Source organism: Bombyx mori, chromosome 4 (genome assembly GCF_030269925.1).
Source record: "Bombyx mori chromosome 4, ASM3026992v2".
NCBI lineage: Eukaryota > Metazoa > Arthropoda > Insecta > Lepidoptera > Bombycidae > Bombyx > Bombyx mori.
This window is the reverse complement of record NC_085110.1, coordinates 9070401-9088444: the sequence shown is the minus strand read 5'-3', so window position 1 is coordinate 9088444 and position 18044 is coordinate 9070401. Positions and strand designations below refer to the sequence as shown.

Here is an 18044-nt window from a genome sequence, read left to right as displayed (position 1 = left end):
GCAAAATAATTTCCATTATAACGTATATGTAATATTAAGCTTAACAACTGAATGTTATTTTCCGTTTGTTGTGTGTATTTAATCTGAATGTTTTATTTTTTAGTAATTTTTATTTTTATTTGCGAGTCTACACGGGTAGGTAGCATTTCTGCCGTGAAGCAGTAATGCGTTTCGGTTTGAAGGGCGAGGCAGCCGTTGTAACTATACTGAGACCTTAGAACTTATAACTCAAGGTGGGTGACGCATTTACGTTGTTGATGTCTATGGGCTCCAGTAACCACTTGACACCAGGTGGGCTGTGAGCTCGTCCACCCATCTAAGCAATAAAAAAAGCCTTTCATCCCTCGATATAAGGTTGTTATGTATTGAATGTTTTTGACAGCGGTTATGAAAAGCAACAGTCGCACGACGCACAACACGCACGCCAGCGCCGCCCGCGAGCAGCCCGCGCTCCACGACGTGCGCTCATGGTGGACGGCGCAGCTCGGCAGACATCCGCTCGTCGACACCGAATGAATACTTACACTTATACAATTAAGTTTTGTGCCAAAATAGAGAAAAAAAATGTTTATTCCTCATATGGAGGGTAGATGTAAGGAAAACCGTCTCATATGGGAGAGGCTTGAAAAAGTGTCCCACTTTCAACACTAAATAACAGTTCAAAAATTCTCCAGAATGGCGCTAGCATAGGCACAGGGTATGATATTAATTGAGCAGTTGTTAACTCATTGAAGTATGCTGAATTAGGAAATTTAATATACATAGTTAATGACTAGAGTAGTGAGTGACAGTATAATATACAAGACCTCACATGTTTACGTAGTCCAAAACTAATTTCGTCAATATAACCTAAAATTATTGCTGAGGTAAAACGTGGAGACATCGATTGCATTTTCTTATCAGCTTAAATAAAATACTTTTTGTGATTTTGTAGTGCTTACAGTTCTTTCGTCCTTTTTTATTTCTCTGTTATTCTTATAACTTTCAGCGCCTTTTTTTAAATTTAGCCGGTTGCTACTGTAGTGCCACCCTTATTTAGCAGATTTTAACGGACACTTTTTACATACAGAGACGGTTCTCCTCTACCCTCAATAATTCCTCAATTCCAAAGGGTGACAATTCTTCTTCTCCTTTTTATTTTTTAACTCCGGCGCGGTTTGTGCATTAGCCAGTGTCAAATAACAATTTTTTTATAATTCGCCGTTTTAATTATTTACAGTTTATGAATAATCAAAAACGAAGGAAACCCAAATTAATCAACTGACATAAAATTGAATGAAATGAGATGAGGTGATATGGAATGAAATATAATCTCAGTAAAATGGTGGTTATTTACGTGTAGTATGTATAGACAATCAACCGCCGATTTTCGTTTTCCTTTTATTGAATTTTCAACTATATAATATCAAAATTTAGACCTCATCACTAAAATTGGATGAAATTTATGTGCCGAAACCAAAGACTTGTAAACGTTACAGATTGTATTTTTAGTGTTATTGTTATTTCTATTAAATTTTAAAACGCAATTTTTGACGGAGGACTAGAGTTAATAAAATTATTATGAAATATTTTAAATAAACAAGGAGACATCGTTGTCGGTTTTAGCCTACATACAGTGCAACTCGTGTGCTTGTAAAATTGTCGTAGTTTTAGTTTTATGAAGAAAATAAAAAAAATTAATTGTATGTAACTTATTTTATTTCATTTCAAAATAATCATAATAATTGACAAAACGAATAATGATAACAATCATTGTAAATAATGACACATTCCTAATGAAAATAATACGATAATGATAATGGTAACGGCGAGATAGAGGTAACGTCCGGCTATAGGGTAGTGGAACAGTTTGGCGTGCAGTTGCAGCGTCGACGCGTACAGCATTATCGTGGTAATGTCTTCCTGTGACGTGTCTTGGTGTAAAAACGGTCGGACGCACAGCTCGTGCCCGACGGACTGAGTCTTAGCGCACTCTCTAGACAACCGGGCCGCCTGTCAAAATATTATATTGCTATTTTGTATACGAACACGTTTGAACATTAAATTTACATTTCATAAGACTTAATGTGGCATGCATGCTTGCAACCCTAAGCATGTATAAAATCCATATTTTTTAAGTGAAAACTTCTTTAGAATCGTTGTGATTTCAAACCGGATGCAACGGAAAAAACGACAGGTAAGAGACACAAATACAAAAATGTGTAGGATGAAGCCAGCAAAGAATGAGACAGAAATATACATACTATTTAATACAGCGCCATCTGTGAGATTTTTTAATACTAACGTGTGTATGAAAGCTCTTGTAGTGAATTTTAATTTAGGATTATACGTGAAATTTAAATATCAATTCACAGAGGGCGCTACCTTACAATTATTTACTAATGACAAAATTTTACATATACTTAAGACGTTTAGGATAATTGTATTTTAATTTTGGAAGGTTTCACTTCTACCACGTGAATTGCACACATTTTTTTCAAGTATCGAATGAAGACTTTTCTTGAACATAACTGATTAAAAAAATATTTTTTACAAATAGGTACATTTGTCTTCTAGTTGATTAGTTAATAGGGGGAATAACTTTGACATTGGGATTCGTAAACATCGATAGTGGTAATATATATCGATGTTCGTAAACACGAGTATTTTAAAAATTTGGTTGCGTCAGCTCAAGTGCGATTGTCATTAGATGTACCATATGCACATTGCACAGGTGGTAAAATGAATCTCATATAATACTGAAAGCATGTTTATGCTTTTATTCATAATTATTAACGTTGTTTCTTAATTTACATGATTTATAAACAATAATACATCTATTAGCTGGTACGTATATTACTATGTTACGAAAAATATGTTATTCTATAAATTCTGCCTAGATGGCTCTAACAGAATTAATTAAAAGTGTTAAATTAATATACTTAAAATGAATGCGAGCTATAATGGTATTTTAATACGAAGCTGATTAATGTAATTTATTAAATTTAGTACGCTAACTAAATGTTTAGTAAAATACAGGGATGTCAAATATACAGTTCACTAGACACTAGATCTTGCATTACAATGAAATACAATAATTTGATGTTTAATTGTTGTGATAAAGTACATTATTCTATTTCAATGGAAAACAGAACCCCTTTTTTTGTTAACGCCCATCAAATTCGCGCAAGGATTGGCCTTAAATGAAATCATATAATAATAAAAAATCTCTTCAATACCTGAATAAAGGGTACGACCGCTGCCGATATCCACAACAGTTGATTAAGAACGCTAATTCCAATTATTGGTTCCGTCTCGGTGTCCACTTTATCCAAATTCAGTAACCACATAGTTCCTGATATGGCCCAAGAGATGTTCACCATCGTGAATAAACATATCGCTGGCGCTAGATCGTCATTCAAATACTTCAATAATTTACGGAATTCTGCTATTTCCTAAAAAATACATACTGTTGTATAGCAGTCTAATTCTTTTTTTTATTGCTTAGAAGGGTGGACGAGCTCACAGCCCACCTGGTGTTAAGTGGTTACTGGAGCCCATAGACATCTACAACGTAAATGGGCCACCCACCTTGAATTATAAGTTCTAAACCGAAACGCATTACTGCTTCAAGGCAGAAACAGGCAGGGCGGTGGTACCTACCCGTCCGGACTCACAAGAGGTCCTACCACCAGTAAAAGCAGTCCTGCGTTCCAGTTCGAAGTGTAATACTTCCTTATCTTAATACCATTCAATTGAGACTTTGACCAGTTTTCCGGTAACCGTTCCACTCCATGACCGGGAGAACGTTCACCCAATTTAGAAAAAAAAAAGACTGGTTAGATACATAAATACACCTATACCGATCACCATTTCTTACCAAAATCACTGTTGCTAAAAAGTGTATGTTTAACTTATCTTATTACGAACATTTTAAACGAAGGAAGGATTACTGGTGGCCCGGAGGCCTTTCCAGTTTCACCAGTACACACTGCTTATTACGAAGAATTACAGACATTATAATATTAAACATCATCCTAATAAAATTTGTATCGCAACATTGTGATTTACAGATACAGAGCAACGTCCCAATTTAATACAAATAATCTTACCCTCATCCAATTGAGTGGAGTCATAGTCCTATTGAGCAGACGTTCTCTTAAAAACATGAGGTGAGCTTGGAGTAGTTGTGCTTGGAGACAGTAACTAGTTATTATGGTCGCCTGTACCATGTCGTGTATCAGTGTGCAAATTATCATCAGTATCTTCAGAGCCACGTTTACTTCATAGGAACTGTAAGCAACCCTTGTTATCGACAACTGGCTGTTTTGACCATTACGACTTCTCGCATTTATAAATAAGGCTTTAAAATTGAGTTAATACTTTGCGAACTAAATACAAATACATAATTTAGGAATTCTGCGGTGCATTCGATGTCACACTACCAAGAGTCTACATAGTCAGGTCATAAATTCTGTCACATGTTTAATGTAAAATAATTGAAACAAGTTTATTCATTATGTAACCCTTCATATACCAAAATGAACTTAACAAAACATAGATTCTTATGACACTAAAGTTTATTCAAAATGACCTCCGTGATTTTGAATGCAGACCTTCAATCTGCGCGGCCAGTCGTCTATCGCAGCACGAACGAGGTCCATGTCAATATCGGCGGCTGCCTTAATCATGGATGTCTTGAGTGACTCCAAATTGGGATGAGGCTTTGAGCACGCCTTTTCCTCCAAGTGTTGCCATATCTTGTAATCTAACGGATTCAAATCTGGACTGGAGGAGGGCCAGTCTTCGTGCCGACTGAAGTCGATTTCACGCGCCGCCAGCCAGTCTTGTGCGCTCTTCGCTCTATGAACTGGCGCCGAATCTTGTTGGAATACCCAGTGCCTGTTATTGAACATGGTATGAGAAACAGGTACCACAAGGTTCGTCAGGACTGTATTTTGATACACAACTGCATTCGTTTTTACACCTTTCTCACAATAATGTACCTCTGTTAAGCCCCAATAAGAAACTCCCAACCATACCATGAGCGAGGATGGAAAATGACCTCGTTGGACACGCGGAATACGGTTGCTCGCTTCTTCATTACTGTGTGCGTACACCTTATCATTTTTTTTGTTGTAGCTCTCTTCTACGGTAAAAATTTTTTCATCCGAAAAAAGAATTTCCCGATATTTTTTTCCCGCGTACCGCTTCAACAAAGCGCGGCATCTCTTCAGTCTCAGGTCCATTAGACGAGCATTCAAACGATTTCCTGTTTTTCTTCGATATGCCCGAAGCCCTAAGTCTTCATTTAACACCCTTTTCAGCGTGGTTCTGCTTAACCCCATCTGAAGGGCCAACAGTTTCTGCTTACGTTTGGGATTTCTTTGAATTCGCGCCTTCACAGCTTTTATCACTGCTGGAATCCTAACAGACCGAGGGCGACCACTTCTTGACCTGTCATCTACACTAGAGTCTTCATTGTATTCATTTTTCACTTCATTTTTCAGTATGTTAAAAATTTGAATTGGCGCGTAACCGCAACGATGCAACGCAATAACTGCAACACGGTCTTCTTTAAGCGTCCACTCCATATTTAAAATGAGTAAAATTCTAAATGTATACTATTTTTATTTTCATGAACAATTCGAATTTCGAATTCAATAAACTTTTTTGTGGCCAGCATTCTAAAAGAAAAGTTTTTACTGTGTGACAATACTTATGACCTGACTAGGTATATACCCTTCAATAGAATTTTTTAAGAAAATAAATTTAAAAATTACTAATACAAAATTCAACGTTAGTTAGCATAATTTTAAAATATCCTAAGCGTCGACAATAATATCATGAAAATAAGAAATGCGAGATTGAACCGTAAAAGTAGTTTTCATGATGTCTACAACTCTCTAAATCCTGGAAACCGAAGTAAATACTATAGGTAAGCTATAACAGTTTGTGAACGGTGGCTTCGGTAGCCTGGTAAAAATGGCGATAGACATTTTGAGACAGATCGTAATTGCCTTTTATCAACCACATCAATTATGTCCTTTGTATGTGGTCAATAACGAACGTGAATTATTTTAAATAAAATATTTCATTTACCTACCTGGTTTCCATCCATCTGAATATTATGTTACCTTTGGCCAACATCATATTCACCAAACAAAGTGATAAGCACATCCAAACCACACTAAGAATTATAAAGAACCACAACATACGCAACAGTCGTCTAGGCTTTGCAGTTGGCATTCCTCGAGGCGCATACGAAGATAGAAGAAAAACCTAATACCGTAAAATATCAGAAATTACTTTGATGGAATTAGCAATAATTATATTGTATACGTGTTCGAAATATAGGTAATTACTATCTCTCACTTATATCAGTAGTGTTAAAAATGTAAACGGTAATTAATTTAAATGTCGAGTGACGTAATAGTAATACCCATTTCTGAACATTATTATAATCAATATTTGAAAATTACTTACTCTTTCCATCAAATTCTGTAACTGTTCGTTATCGGAAACCCGAAATAAATACAGTGCATATAAGAATCCCAAAAAATGTAAAACGCTGGGTCCTATGTAAATAAAAGCAACATTCCCGTAGCATACTTCTTTATATGTGTCATATTCTAAAGACGAAGTTAATGCTAACGGCACTAATTTATAGCAAAATCCTCTATCTCTCCTAAAAAAAAATAAAGCTGGTAAAATAGAATTTACACAAGAAAATATAAAGGTTAAAAATAGTAAAATGAATGTACGTACTAACGGTTCTATTCATAATTAGTTATTGGAGCTTTATAAGACCGTTATAAGAAGACTGTCAGAAAGTACTTACTGTTCTTATGATCTTATATTTGACATGAGTGGATGAAGGGGATATATTGCCTATTTCTGCCGTGAAGCAGTCGCCATTTCGGTTTGAAGGGTGGGGCAGCCGTTGTAACTGTGCTAAGACCTTGGAACTTGTATCTCAGGGTGGGTGGCGCATTTGCGTTGTAGATGTCTATGGGCTCCAGTAGCCACTTGACATCAGGTGGGCTGTGAGCTCGTCCATCCAACCTAAGCAATAAATACAAATAAAAAAAAAAGATACAATTTGTTAATTTTGAGAAAATGGGCAACAAAATTTCTTACTTGTACTTTTCTTCGTACATAGCTCCTATCACATGCAATTTCTAAAAATGGCCTTTAGATCCATAGTTTTAAGCTCTAATATGGTTTATGCCTATAAACATAACACCTTCATTCAATGTAAAAACTCAAAAATCTTAAAAATTGTCCTTAACCCCTTCATCCACTCATGTCTTTTCATTTACTGTGAACTTGTTATTTTTAATATGATAACTTATGGCAGTCTTTTTGTAACGTTCTGAATAAAATTAATAAAAAATATCAGTTCTAAACGCTTACAGTTCAATCCCATAAAGTATAAATCATAAAAATATTATATAAATCATAACAGATATTGGGTATTTTCCACTTTGAGAAGGCGGCACGACATGAGAACCCTCTTGTCGTGGCCGCTGGAAACTATATGTCCGATCCTGTAGACCGAATGGTAAACAGCCGACGTCGCCCAAAACACGTCATTGCGGATCCTCCCGATCCATTAACGGTGCTTTTAGGTACCACAAGCACCGGTCACCGTCCTCGTCGAACCCGTCGCTTGCGACGAGCGAATTAACCCATCGACACAAGCCACTGAGTTTCTCGCCGGATCTTCTCAGTGGGTCGCGTTTCCGATCCGGTGGTAGATTCTGCGAAGTACTGCTATATGTAAAAAAAAATTCGAACTTACCTAAAGCATGCCATATATTGTAAAATATATCCTAAGAGCATAAGAATTGCCACCTGGGCGGAATGAAAGTGTGAACAACAAATCATGCATCTTGACGTGTTAGAGACGTCCATTACTGGTCGTAAGCCCATGATTGTCAGTAATTTTAAATATGGGATCAGAATCTGAAACAAATGATGTTATTGTTAGAAAGAAAGACATGTGCTCTTCCGGACATTAGTCAAATCAGTATTAATAGAAACTACTGAAGCACGGCCCCGCTTCGCTGTGACTATCGCTAATTGTACGAAATATTTAAATTTCTCGAAACTACTCGCGCGTCACCTACCAAGTTTTGAAGTTACTACGAGTATGCCAGAAACATTCTCGAAAGTGCCGTTATTACAATCGGATGAGTGGTTTAGGAACTTATAGACAACAAACACAAACATATTAATTTTTATTTACATATAGACAGATACCAGAGAGTCTATGTTATTGGTAAGGTCGTTATTGGTAAACCTGTTTTTTTCAAAAATCGCTAGCTTAAGAAATCGTGTATAGATTCTTGGGTTTTTCTAGAAATTTCCAAATCTGAATGGCCAAGCTCAATTATATAAAGAAATAGTTTCTATAAATGGACGTATAGATTCCATAAATACATTAGACCGAATTAAAATTTGAAAAGTTGAATTCATGGTTGTCCTAGGCCTTAATGCCGATTTTTTTTTTTTTTTTAAATGTCATCAGTAGTAGCTTTTTCCCCTAGATGTGCCAACTACTTCATAGCTTCCCTGATATTACGTACTTAGTTACTGGACCCCATAAAAATCTACTACTTGAATCCCGTCAATTGAGATATGAAGTTGAAGTCTTAGTTGTATTGGGTAACGGATGACCTTTTAAACAGAAATAAATAAGTCTCGTGGCAGAAAGAGGAAGAATAGGGGTAATGGGTCACAATTCTCCCCTCTACCACTATTTTTATTTAATAAGCTACGCGAATTTCAAAATTTCAGCCACATTCATTTTTTATTGAATATGCTATTCCTTTTTCATTGAAGTCGTTCGTGAACATTTGTTAGGTACATATTTACTTTTCCCGACACGTAGCGCTGTGCCAATGTCCATGCAACGGTAACCATTCATCACGAGGTGAGCCGTGTGTTCATTGGTCGTCGAGGGCAATTGAATAATAGAAAAATCGATACCTTCCGGAAATATTCATCACATTACTCGATACGATTACACCGGTCGTCTTACCCATTAGACTGCGGACACTTTATAAGACTAGCTTAGATTACGTATAAAACATACATAGTATTCTAACGTATATGGAGTAGTTTAAGATCATATGGCTATATAGAAGCTAGAGCTACTACTATTGCCGGAATACCACGTTCTATTGAAACATAGATAATGGCTTGAAGCACATGAGCTCGGAGGTCTCGATTGCATCCCACGGCCATTCCACCGTTTAAATCAGAACCTGGTTGCTTTGCGGCAAAAGTGGGCGGCACAGCACTACAGGCCATGTCGTTACGCCACATGTCCTGGCACTAATACAGGATTATTAGACAAATTTCATATAAGCTCTCAAGGCTACAAATATACATCCAAATATACCTACATACACTTAACTTTTTTACCATTAATATTTCGATTAAATAATATGGCGTGTGCGCCCACACCCATTCGCGAAGTTGATAAGGAATAAAATATATTAATTTGATATACACACTTTGGATTTACAGTAATGTAAAATTGCTGAGGTGCTCATGTACTCGGCATCAGGCGACTCAGTTATTTCCCCGATCTGAAACACATCCAGTTCATTTGTAAGGAATAATAATATATTCATACCCGATCCTGTAGACCGAATGGTAAACAGTCGACCTCGCCCAAAACACGTCATTACGGATCCTCCTGATCCATTAACGGTGCTTTTAGGTACCACAAGCACCGGTCACCGTCCTCGTCGAACCCGTCGCTTGCGACGAAGGGCTCGAAGAGCGAATTAACCAACAGACACAGTCCACTGAGTTTCTCACCGGATCTTCTCAGTGGGTCGCGTTTTTGATTCGGTGGTAGATTTTACGAAGCACTGCTCTTGCTAGGGCCAGTGTTAGCACCACTCCGGTTTGAGCCCCGTGAGCTCACCTACACGTTAGGGCGAAGCTGATATAGCCTATCAAGGCTATCAGCTTAGGTAGGGAAAAAAAACTTGTGGCTGTTTCAATTCAAACATAACATAAGTCATGACAACGCCTGAGTTTGTATAACCAATTAATGTTATGGACTGATTTACTAAGATCAATTTAATTTACTCACATCAACACTGTTGGCATCAAGACTCGATCTAGTAGATCTCTCCATCGCTGGTTCAGAACATTTGTCGTTTCCTAGTACATGGCTATCCAGCAAATCGCTAGCTATATAATCATTAAAAAAATGAACACTGTCCACTTTATTGCCCATTTCTACACATTAATTAACATTAAGCACATTATAAGAAGTGATAACGTTTATAATGGAATATTGATTTTATATTTAAATGTACTAAATAAGGGCGGTAGATTGCAAACATAATATTTCAATTAACTTACCACTGCCATATGATCCATTATCGTTTTGCATAATTGTATTTTCAACGTATTTTTATTGCAAGAATAACTTTATTGCTGTTACAAACATTTCACTGCTTTCGTTTACTTCACACACAGCATATCAAATTACACTAAACAAAACACATTACTAGAGATATACCCATGGAGGCGTGAAGCAGACGAGATAAAACTGAACTGCAGTATTTTTACAAAACAACCACTATCGATTGCGTTCGCATGTGACTGACCCTTAACGATAACAACATCAATGAACGTAAAAATATGTCCTTTTGGTAATGATCGACAAAATAGACTTGTTTAAAAAAAAAACAAAAAAAATCGTTTTAAATAAAATGTGCAAAAAATCTTGCATCGTTGTCATACAGGAATGGAAGTTTTAAATATAATGTACAAATAAAATCTTACATCGTGGTCATACACGAATGGAATGTTATCATTCTACGAAACAAAAAAAAAAATCGAATAATTCCCGGTGACATCATTTGGAATGTATTGCGTTACAAACTGTTATTTATATTGAGATCATAAAGATACAAGTTGTATGGTACATTTATTTTAAATGGGCATTAATTTTAAGATTCTATCGTTCGGTCAACAACAAATCTTTCACACTCCCAAAATAAACAGTCCCTTCGTAGCACATAGCCGTCGCAAAAAATAAATAATAGTTTAAAAAAAACTAAAAAAATACGCTTTTATAGAAAATCCAACTAAAAAATAGAAAATAAATTTTAATAAATTTGAATTAAAAATAGTGTAAGAAAAAATGATTTTGTTGTAAAAAAAGCGTTTTTAAGTATTATTTATTTTTCATTTTCTAGTTGAATTTCAATTTTTTCAATAAATTTTTTTTATATTGAATTGTCATCGGTCCTTAATAAGTATACCATGTTTCGAGTTAATCCGACGTTTTGAAGGGGGTCAAAATCGTGTTCAAAGATTCCGTTACAAACATACATATTATACGTCTGAAGCTAATAAAAGCGTATTAAAAAGATAAGTAGACAAAACAAAACTTTAAAAAACTAAATACATCTTCTGCCCACTAGCAGACTATGATTGTTTGATATTTATTTTTAAGAATTGCAGAGTTGTATAGTCTTAAAAGAAAGCTACAGCTACAGCTACATAAGAAATAACTCCTTAAAGCGGCCTGAATGCATCATCATTGGATCTCGTGTCACGAAATGGGTGGAGGAATTCATACTATGGTGCTTTTGGGCTCCGAGGACCCTTACCGACTAGCCGATGCCCCATGCACGTGACCCCAATTATATCAATAACAAGAAAAGATACAAAACATATAATGAATATTACTCCATAGACCCAGAGATCGAACTGCAATTAACTATAATCTGAAATTTTAACGGACCTCTGTATGCAGTGAAATGAAAGGTAACAGGATTTCCGGGTAGCGACATAGTCCGTTTGGTCAAATTCATTAAAAGGCTAATTGGTGGTTAGCGAAGCTCTTAGTCTCAATATAAACGCCGCCATACACCCTGAGACATGAAATCGAATCTCTGTTATATTGTATGTCGACTATCCCGTCCTATAGCAACCCTAATAATTCCTAATGACATAAAATAAGGGAGGTCGGGAGGGCTGCGGAAGCTTGCCGCTACCCTAAGAGGATGCCGAAAAGCGAGAGCGGTTCTCGTGCTTGCCTAAAAATGGTTCCCCTACTAGCACAGTGGAACACCGACATTAACGTTTTTGCTTAGCCTGCCTTGCATTTTGAATAGCACCTTAAGCTATCAACGATTGGGTAGGGAAAAAAGTGAAAAGCATATCTAAGTACTTTGATTAGATAAAAAGAAATAAGTTTTCTCAGTCCAGGTGATCGACGTTACAGATGACCTTTGTTGATTTCTGTCCAAAAAGGTGCTGGTATTGAGTAGTTTTTGTGAAGAATCCCAGAAATTACTATAAATGTAAATTAGGTAAATGAGCTTTTTTATTACATAATTGGATGGACAATCTCACTGCCTACCTGCTGTTAAGTGGGTACCGGAGCCCAAGAATAAGATCAACAACGTAAATCGCGACAAGGTCACGATGTACATATAATAAATATAAACACATTATATTTTGCTTTTATTTTTTTATTTTCACATTTTACTTAATTTCTTTTTCATTAAATATCCCGTTTTTCGGACAATCTGCCTCCTCTCTTGGTGATGCTTCCTCATTTTTTTCTGATTATCTGATATAGATTTCTTCCCTCGCATTGTAAATTTCATTTCTCTATTTCCGCTGGTCCCAGTGACCATTGTGAAGCCTTCGTTAGCTAGCCGATCGCCCAAGCTTTTCTTGCTTACTCTTGTTATGCTCTTAATACTACTTGTAGTTTTCGGTGCACTATTCAATTCGTAGAATTTCCCGTCTGTTGCAAGGTCCTCTTCTAGTTCATGTTTCTTGCGAATTATTTTGTGTTGTTTTTTAACTTCTTTGACCCAGGAACGGTCCTCGTCCGAGCTCCCAGCATCGTCATCGCTCGACTCGTATAGCTCGGCGTCAGAATCTTTTTCTGCCGCTTCAGGCACCTGAAAAGCAATGATATTGTATTTTAACATTTTTAATTGAGATTTACACGTACATCTACACACATTTATGTAAAACTTTCTTACCTGTGCGATCTGGCTCTCTGAATTGTTTTCTTTGTTTTTATCCCTTCTCGACAAAACTGGATTAAGTAAACGATATTCTGCAGCATCTTTATCTACTTCAAAATCAGGATTCTCAAATAATTCCTAATGGGACAGACACAAATTACAAATTAGCTCATACTTTAATATTCAATCCGTTTTAAAATGAATTTGATATTGATTTTACCTTAAATCTTTCATCTTTAAGCAAATTGCTGGTGTATTTTTTCTTACGCCCTTCATCTCCCAATATCCTAGATGCCAACTCCCTATTGACTTTAGGAAGATTTTCGTCTACTTTTAATCTAGATGGTCTTTCCTCTTCAATCTTTTCCCTTATTTTCTGTTTCTTATAGTTTTCAAATGCAAATGGTTCAGCTATCGATTTTGCCCTCTTGTAAAGTCGTATATCCACAAAGTATCTTAAAAATAATGTATGAAATTATTACCTTTCTTTGTTAATGTACAGATCTTAACATGAATTATTCAAAAATAAATCTTACTATAAGTTCCTTCTTCTCCTTAGATAAATTTATAAAAAATTAACTTATCTCTGTTGATTTTAATAGTATTATTTTGGAACTTATTAAACTTGTGTAAATTACGGATTTATAATGAATTCGAAATGTTAAATCCTAGTTTGGAATATTAGGTTTGTAGGTAAGGCAGATATCATATCATATAAGTTTTTTTATTGCCCTTATAAACAGACGACCATACGGCCCACCTGATTGATAGTGAGTGGTTATCATCGCACATGGACGTCAGCAATGCCAGAGGCAGAGCCAAGCCGCTGCCTATCGTTTTTGAGTTGTCCTTTTTTATCCACACTATGTGTTCTTTATATCCATACTAATATTAAAAATGTAAGAGCGTGTTTGTTTGTGGTGTTTTTCTTGCCCTTCTTTCACGTCGCAATGAAACAACGGATTGACATAATTTCTTTTAAAGTGATAGTTTTAGGTCAGGAAAGTGTTGTAATATACCTTAACTTCTCATTTCCCTTTTTTATCTTTAGAAAAACTACATGACACTTCAGAAAAATGAATTGACATTTTTCCTTGACCACGCAGGCAATGTCGCGGGTAACAGCTAGTATAATCCAAAACTTACCCATGCATATATGCTCTTAAAAGATTAGTGCCAAGCAAGTGATCCAAGCCTAAAGATTCTAGTTCTTGTTTTGTCACAAATTTATAATCATCATAAACAGTCTGTGCAGCAGAACTTTCAAGTTCATCTGTCAAATTATCTAAAAAGGCACACCACCTCGGAGCAGGACCTTAAAATAAACAGAATTAAAGTGATAAAAACGAATGAGTAACAAATAGCACAAAAATTAAATTATTTTTTCTTTGTAATATAGCACTGAAATTAAATTAAATAAGCATACTAGATTTTATGCACACAGGTGTGTATTTATTTATGTTTCCTTTAACATACCCTTATAGTATGTTCTAAAGCTCTTAGATCTTAGACTAAATCGTTTTACAAAAAGTTGAAATTTTCGAGAAAGTCATTAAAATTCTAACCTAATGATGGTATGTAGTATATTTGCATTTTTTGGTCTTCGACTGCCATCATACTTAATCCTGTGTTAGGTATAACACACAAATCATTGAAATCCACTGATGATTCTATGCTGGTATATTGCTTCCCCTGTAATAAGTATTATTATGATTTGAAATCGTAATAAAACTAAATAATACATATCACCAAGAACATCACTTACAGTAGTTTTATCCCAAATTTTTACAACTGCAGAATCCATGGAATATATATAGTTCATGCTTTTGTGAAATTCGATACATTTTATGGGCGTTTCGTTCATATGATCTTTAATTAGAAGAGGCTTACTAGATCTTATATCATAAAGAAGTATATGTCCAGTAGATGTTCCAACACCCATATTTAGTGCACCGTCAAATTTTAATGCAGTTATAGCAGGCAGTTTACAGTTTCTAAAATGATAGTCAGGATCTTAATCAATTATTTTTTATCATTAAGTTGCTATCTAAATTAGCATGAGTATTTATGATCATTTTGTTCAGGGACATTTTAATATTTTTTTCTTAGATTCCTTACCTCAAGTATTAAATCGGTAACCAATACTAAGCTGTAAGTTATGTATCATCTATATGTAACCATGTAAACCATTAGTTACTGGAGCCCAAACACATAAGAATGTAAAAGCCACCTTGAGACGCGTGATCAAAAGTTTTAATTTTATTTTAAAACAGCTACTCTATTTTTCAAACCAGAACTTAACTTAGTCACTGTGGAAATTTATCTATAATGGTGTGTTCACAGCATTAAAAAAAAAGCAATAATAATTAACATTTTTAATTACACTAAGTCTTGTAAATATGTGTTAGGTACATATTTTCTTAGATAAACTGGTAACTACTTGCTTGCACAGTTTGTAATCTTGCAAAGTCACATTGCTCAAATTCAATAATTCTATGTTATTGCATTCTGGTTGAGAACAACATTAATCTTATTTACAGTACATTTCTTATAAATCTAGTAAAACAAAGTTGATGTTAAAAAATAAATTTTCATTACAAATATTGGTATCTACGTATGGGATTTGAACTCCGACACAGTAGCATCGCTCGATACGAATGCATGGGTCGTCTTATCATTTAGGCTACGGCGACTTCAAAATATGTTTTATTTTTCTAATGAAATACTACTATGAAGTACTGAGATATAGAGCTCATGTCTCAAGGTGGGTGGTGGCATTAACTGGTTGAATCTATGGACTCCAGTGACACCTGGTGGGCTGTGAGCTTGTTTATCTAAACCTGTAAGAACTTTGGTTAAATAGATGCAAAATGGCTCATGAATGTGTGTTGTTGTTGTCCTGACCGTGTATAAAGTTTCTAATTACCTAGTATGATAATAGCATCTTCTGATTGGGCGGTGTAGATTTTTCATATTTTATTAACTTTTTAAACAATATTTATTGATTTAATTACCCATATTTAGAATCCGTACAATGCATAGCGCAATCTAAAATTCCTTGTTGCGTCTTTGTGCGCGGATCCCAAGCTTCAACATGTCCAGTTTCTGTTCCAGTAACCAATAAGCCATGTTCTTCATTCACAGAACAACAGTTCATTTCAGTTGCTTTGGTAGAATATGGTGCTAAAAATTGGCCAATTTCTAAATTCAATCTATAAATTTCCTGCAAGACAACAATTGTTATTCTACTGGCCATTGATAAGAACTCTGTATTAGTAATGTTATGATCTACTTTTTTTTGTATCATTAAATAACATTAATATCATTATATATCATAATAATGTGTATTTTCCTTTTGTGATTTTTTTTTCTTTATTGCTTAGATGGGTGGACGAGCTAACAGCCCACCTGGTATTAAGTGGTTACTGGAGCCCATAGATATCTACAACGTAGACGCGCCACCCACCTTCAAACCGAAACGCATTACTGGTTTAAGGCAGAAATAGTCAGGGTGGTGGTACCTATCCGCAAGGACTCACAAGTGGTCCTACCACCAGTAATTACGCAAATTATAATTTTGCGGGTTTGATTTTTATTACACGATGTTATTCCTCCACCGTGAAAGTCAATTGTGAACATTTGTTGAGTACGTATTTTATTAGAAATATTTGTTCAACACAAATGCACCGGACGTCTTATCCTTTAGGCCACGACGACTTCATATTCAATTATATAAAATGATAATTTTCTTTAATTACCGAGGAATTTCCAACTACAAAGAGGTCACAAGAAGGTTTGTGGTATGCTATATCTCTTCCGAAACGTGGAACTCGGAGTCTATAATGTCGGCCATGACCCACATGAAACTCAACATATCTATCACATTGTAAAAACACAATCTGAAACAATAGTTATAGTAACATAAAGTAAAAAGTTATAATATAATAATTTTTTTTTTTACAAAAACTACAGTCTGCTAATAATCTATAAAATAATCAGATTCCCTAATCACAAGTGCCTAATTAATCACTACCACTACCAGTTAGTGTTGTAAATATTAATAATGTAAACTCAAGTATTTAATGTTTTGATAAACTAGATTGTGGACTTTTTATTGTGATTAGGTGATATATCATCTTTGCAGAGTGTGTTGATTATACAAACCTTTGTGTAGTCTTCACTTAGAATTTCAAATTTAATGACTTCAGAATCCATACACCTCTCAAATTTCAATGATAAGTTATTAACATCAAAACATTTAATTCTAGGTTTGTAAATACCAGTTGCCATTATGTACTGCCCATCTTTCGACACTTTTAGACAGGTGCTCACACCAGGCATATCAAACTCTTGAATGAGTTCTATTCTTCTTCGTAAGTCTACATTTTTCTTTAATAAGGCACGTTTTTTCCTCTCAGAGAGCCACTAAAATATAATAATTACAAGTTTTAATAATTACAACTTACAGCAAATTTCACCCAATTTTTATATTTAGTTTTTTTAGGTTTTTTTGAACTAAACCTTACATCTGGTATAGATTTTCCAACACTTAAATTGTAAATTTTTACATTATCTATTTCGGAAACTTGCATTTTGTTTCACTTTGTCTGAATATTTTTAATCAAGTAAACTACAGCATATAAACATAACACACGTTCGAACTCGGTTCGAGCTTCGAGCATGGTTCGAGCTCTCAATTTCAAATATTAAAGTGTATAATCTATGGTTCAAGCCATAGATTATACACTTAATATATTTGAGAGTTCAAGCCATAACTTATTGGCTCACTGAATTTGGCTCCACTTTTTTTGATATTCACATTTTTTTTTATTTTTTTTATTTGTTCGTCGTTTGTTCGTTCATCTTAAAATGTAAAATTTGTTTGTTCGTCTTTTATTTATTTATAATTAATTAAACAAATGATCACCCTTAAGTTGGCCCCTTTTACTAGATATCTTTATTTTTATCGCTCAGATTGATTAATTTTGATCAATATCGTTTGTTCAACGTTCGCGATTGTTCGATCATAAAAACAATGAA

General features: G+C 35.0%; 2 protein-coding genes across 4 annotated transcripts in view; one reads left to right on the top strand and one right to left on the bottom strand.

The window, feature by feature from the left end:
• LOC101735695 (sodium leak channel NALCN) overlaps positions 1-1690 on the top strand; it is a 28714-nt gene extending 27024 nt beyond the window's left edge. For all 3 annotated transcript variants that reach the window (XM_062668218.1, XM_038021877.2, XM_062668217.1), the window contains one exon: positions 383-1690. In XM_062668218.1, coding sequence (XP_062524202.1) covers positions 383-516 — 134 coding nt within the window. In that variant the 3' untranslated portion in view covers positions 517-1690. The remainder of the gene's footprint in view (positions 1-382) is intronic.
• On the bottom strand, positions 1681-17716 carry LOC101735555 (nucleolar protein 10). The gene is made up of 19 exons (XM_062677110.1): positions 17531-17716; positions 17169-17429; positions 16763-16903; positions 16019-16227; positions 14770-14998; positions 14570-14696; positions 14151-14319; positions 13225-13459; positions 13020-13142; positions 12504-12935; positions 10369-10420; positions 10094-10194; positions 9504-9578; positions 7784-7947; positions 6466-6667; positions 6086-6261; positions 4092-4272; positions 3219-3434; positions 1681-1992 (listed from the first exon to the last, which is right to left on the bottom strand). The coding sequence occupies exons 1-19, from the start codon at positions 17594-17596 to the stop codon at positions 1750-1752; spliced, it is 3402 nt and encodes a 1133-aa protein (XP_062533094.1). The 5' UTR covers positions 17597-17716; the 3' UTR covers positions 1681-1749.
• Positions 17717-18044: the final 328 nt, after the last annotated feature.

What these genes read in the sequence shown, in the direction of transcription:
- LOC101735555 (XM_062677110.1), bottom strand. Translation starts at nt 17,596, where the DNA reads ATGCAAGTTTCCGAAATAGATAATGTAAAAATTTACAATTTAAGTGTT. An exon ending in TTAAGAGCATATATGCATGG is followed by an intron (nt 13,460 to 14,150) that starts GTAAGTTTTGGA and finishes ATTATTTTTAAG; the next exon opens with ATACTTTGTGGATATACGAC. An exon ending in TTCAGATGGATGGAAACCAG is followed by an intron (nt 4,273 to 6,085) that starts GTAGGTAAATGA and finishes GGTTGCTTACAG; the next exon opens with TTCCTATGAAGTAAACGTGG.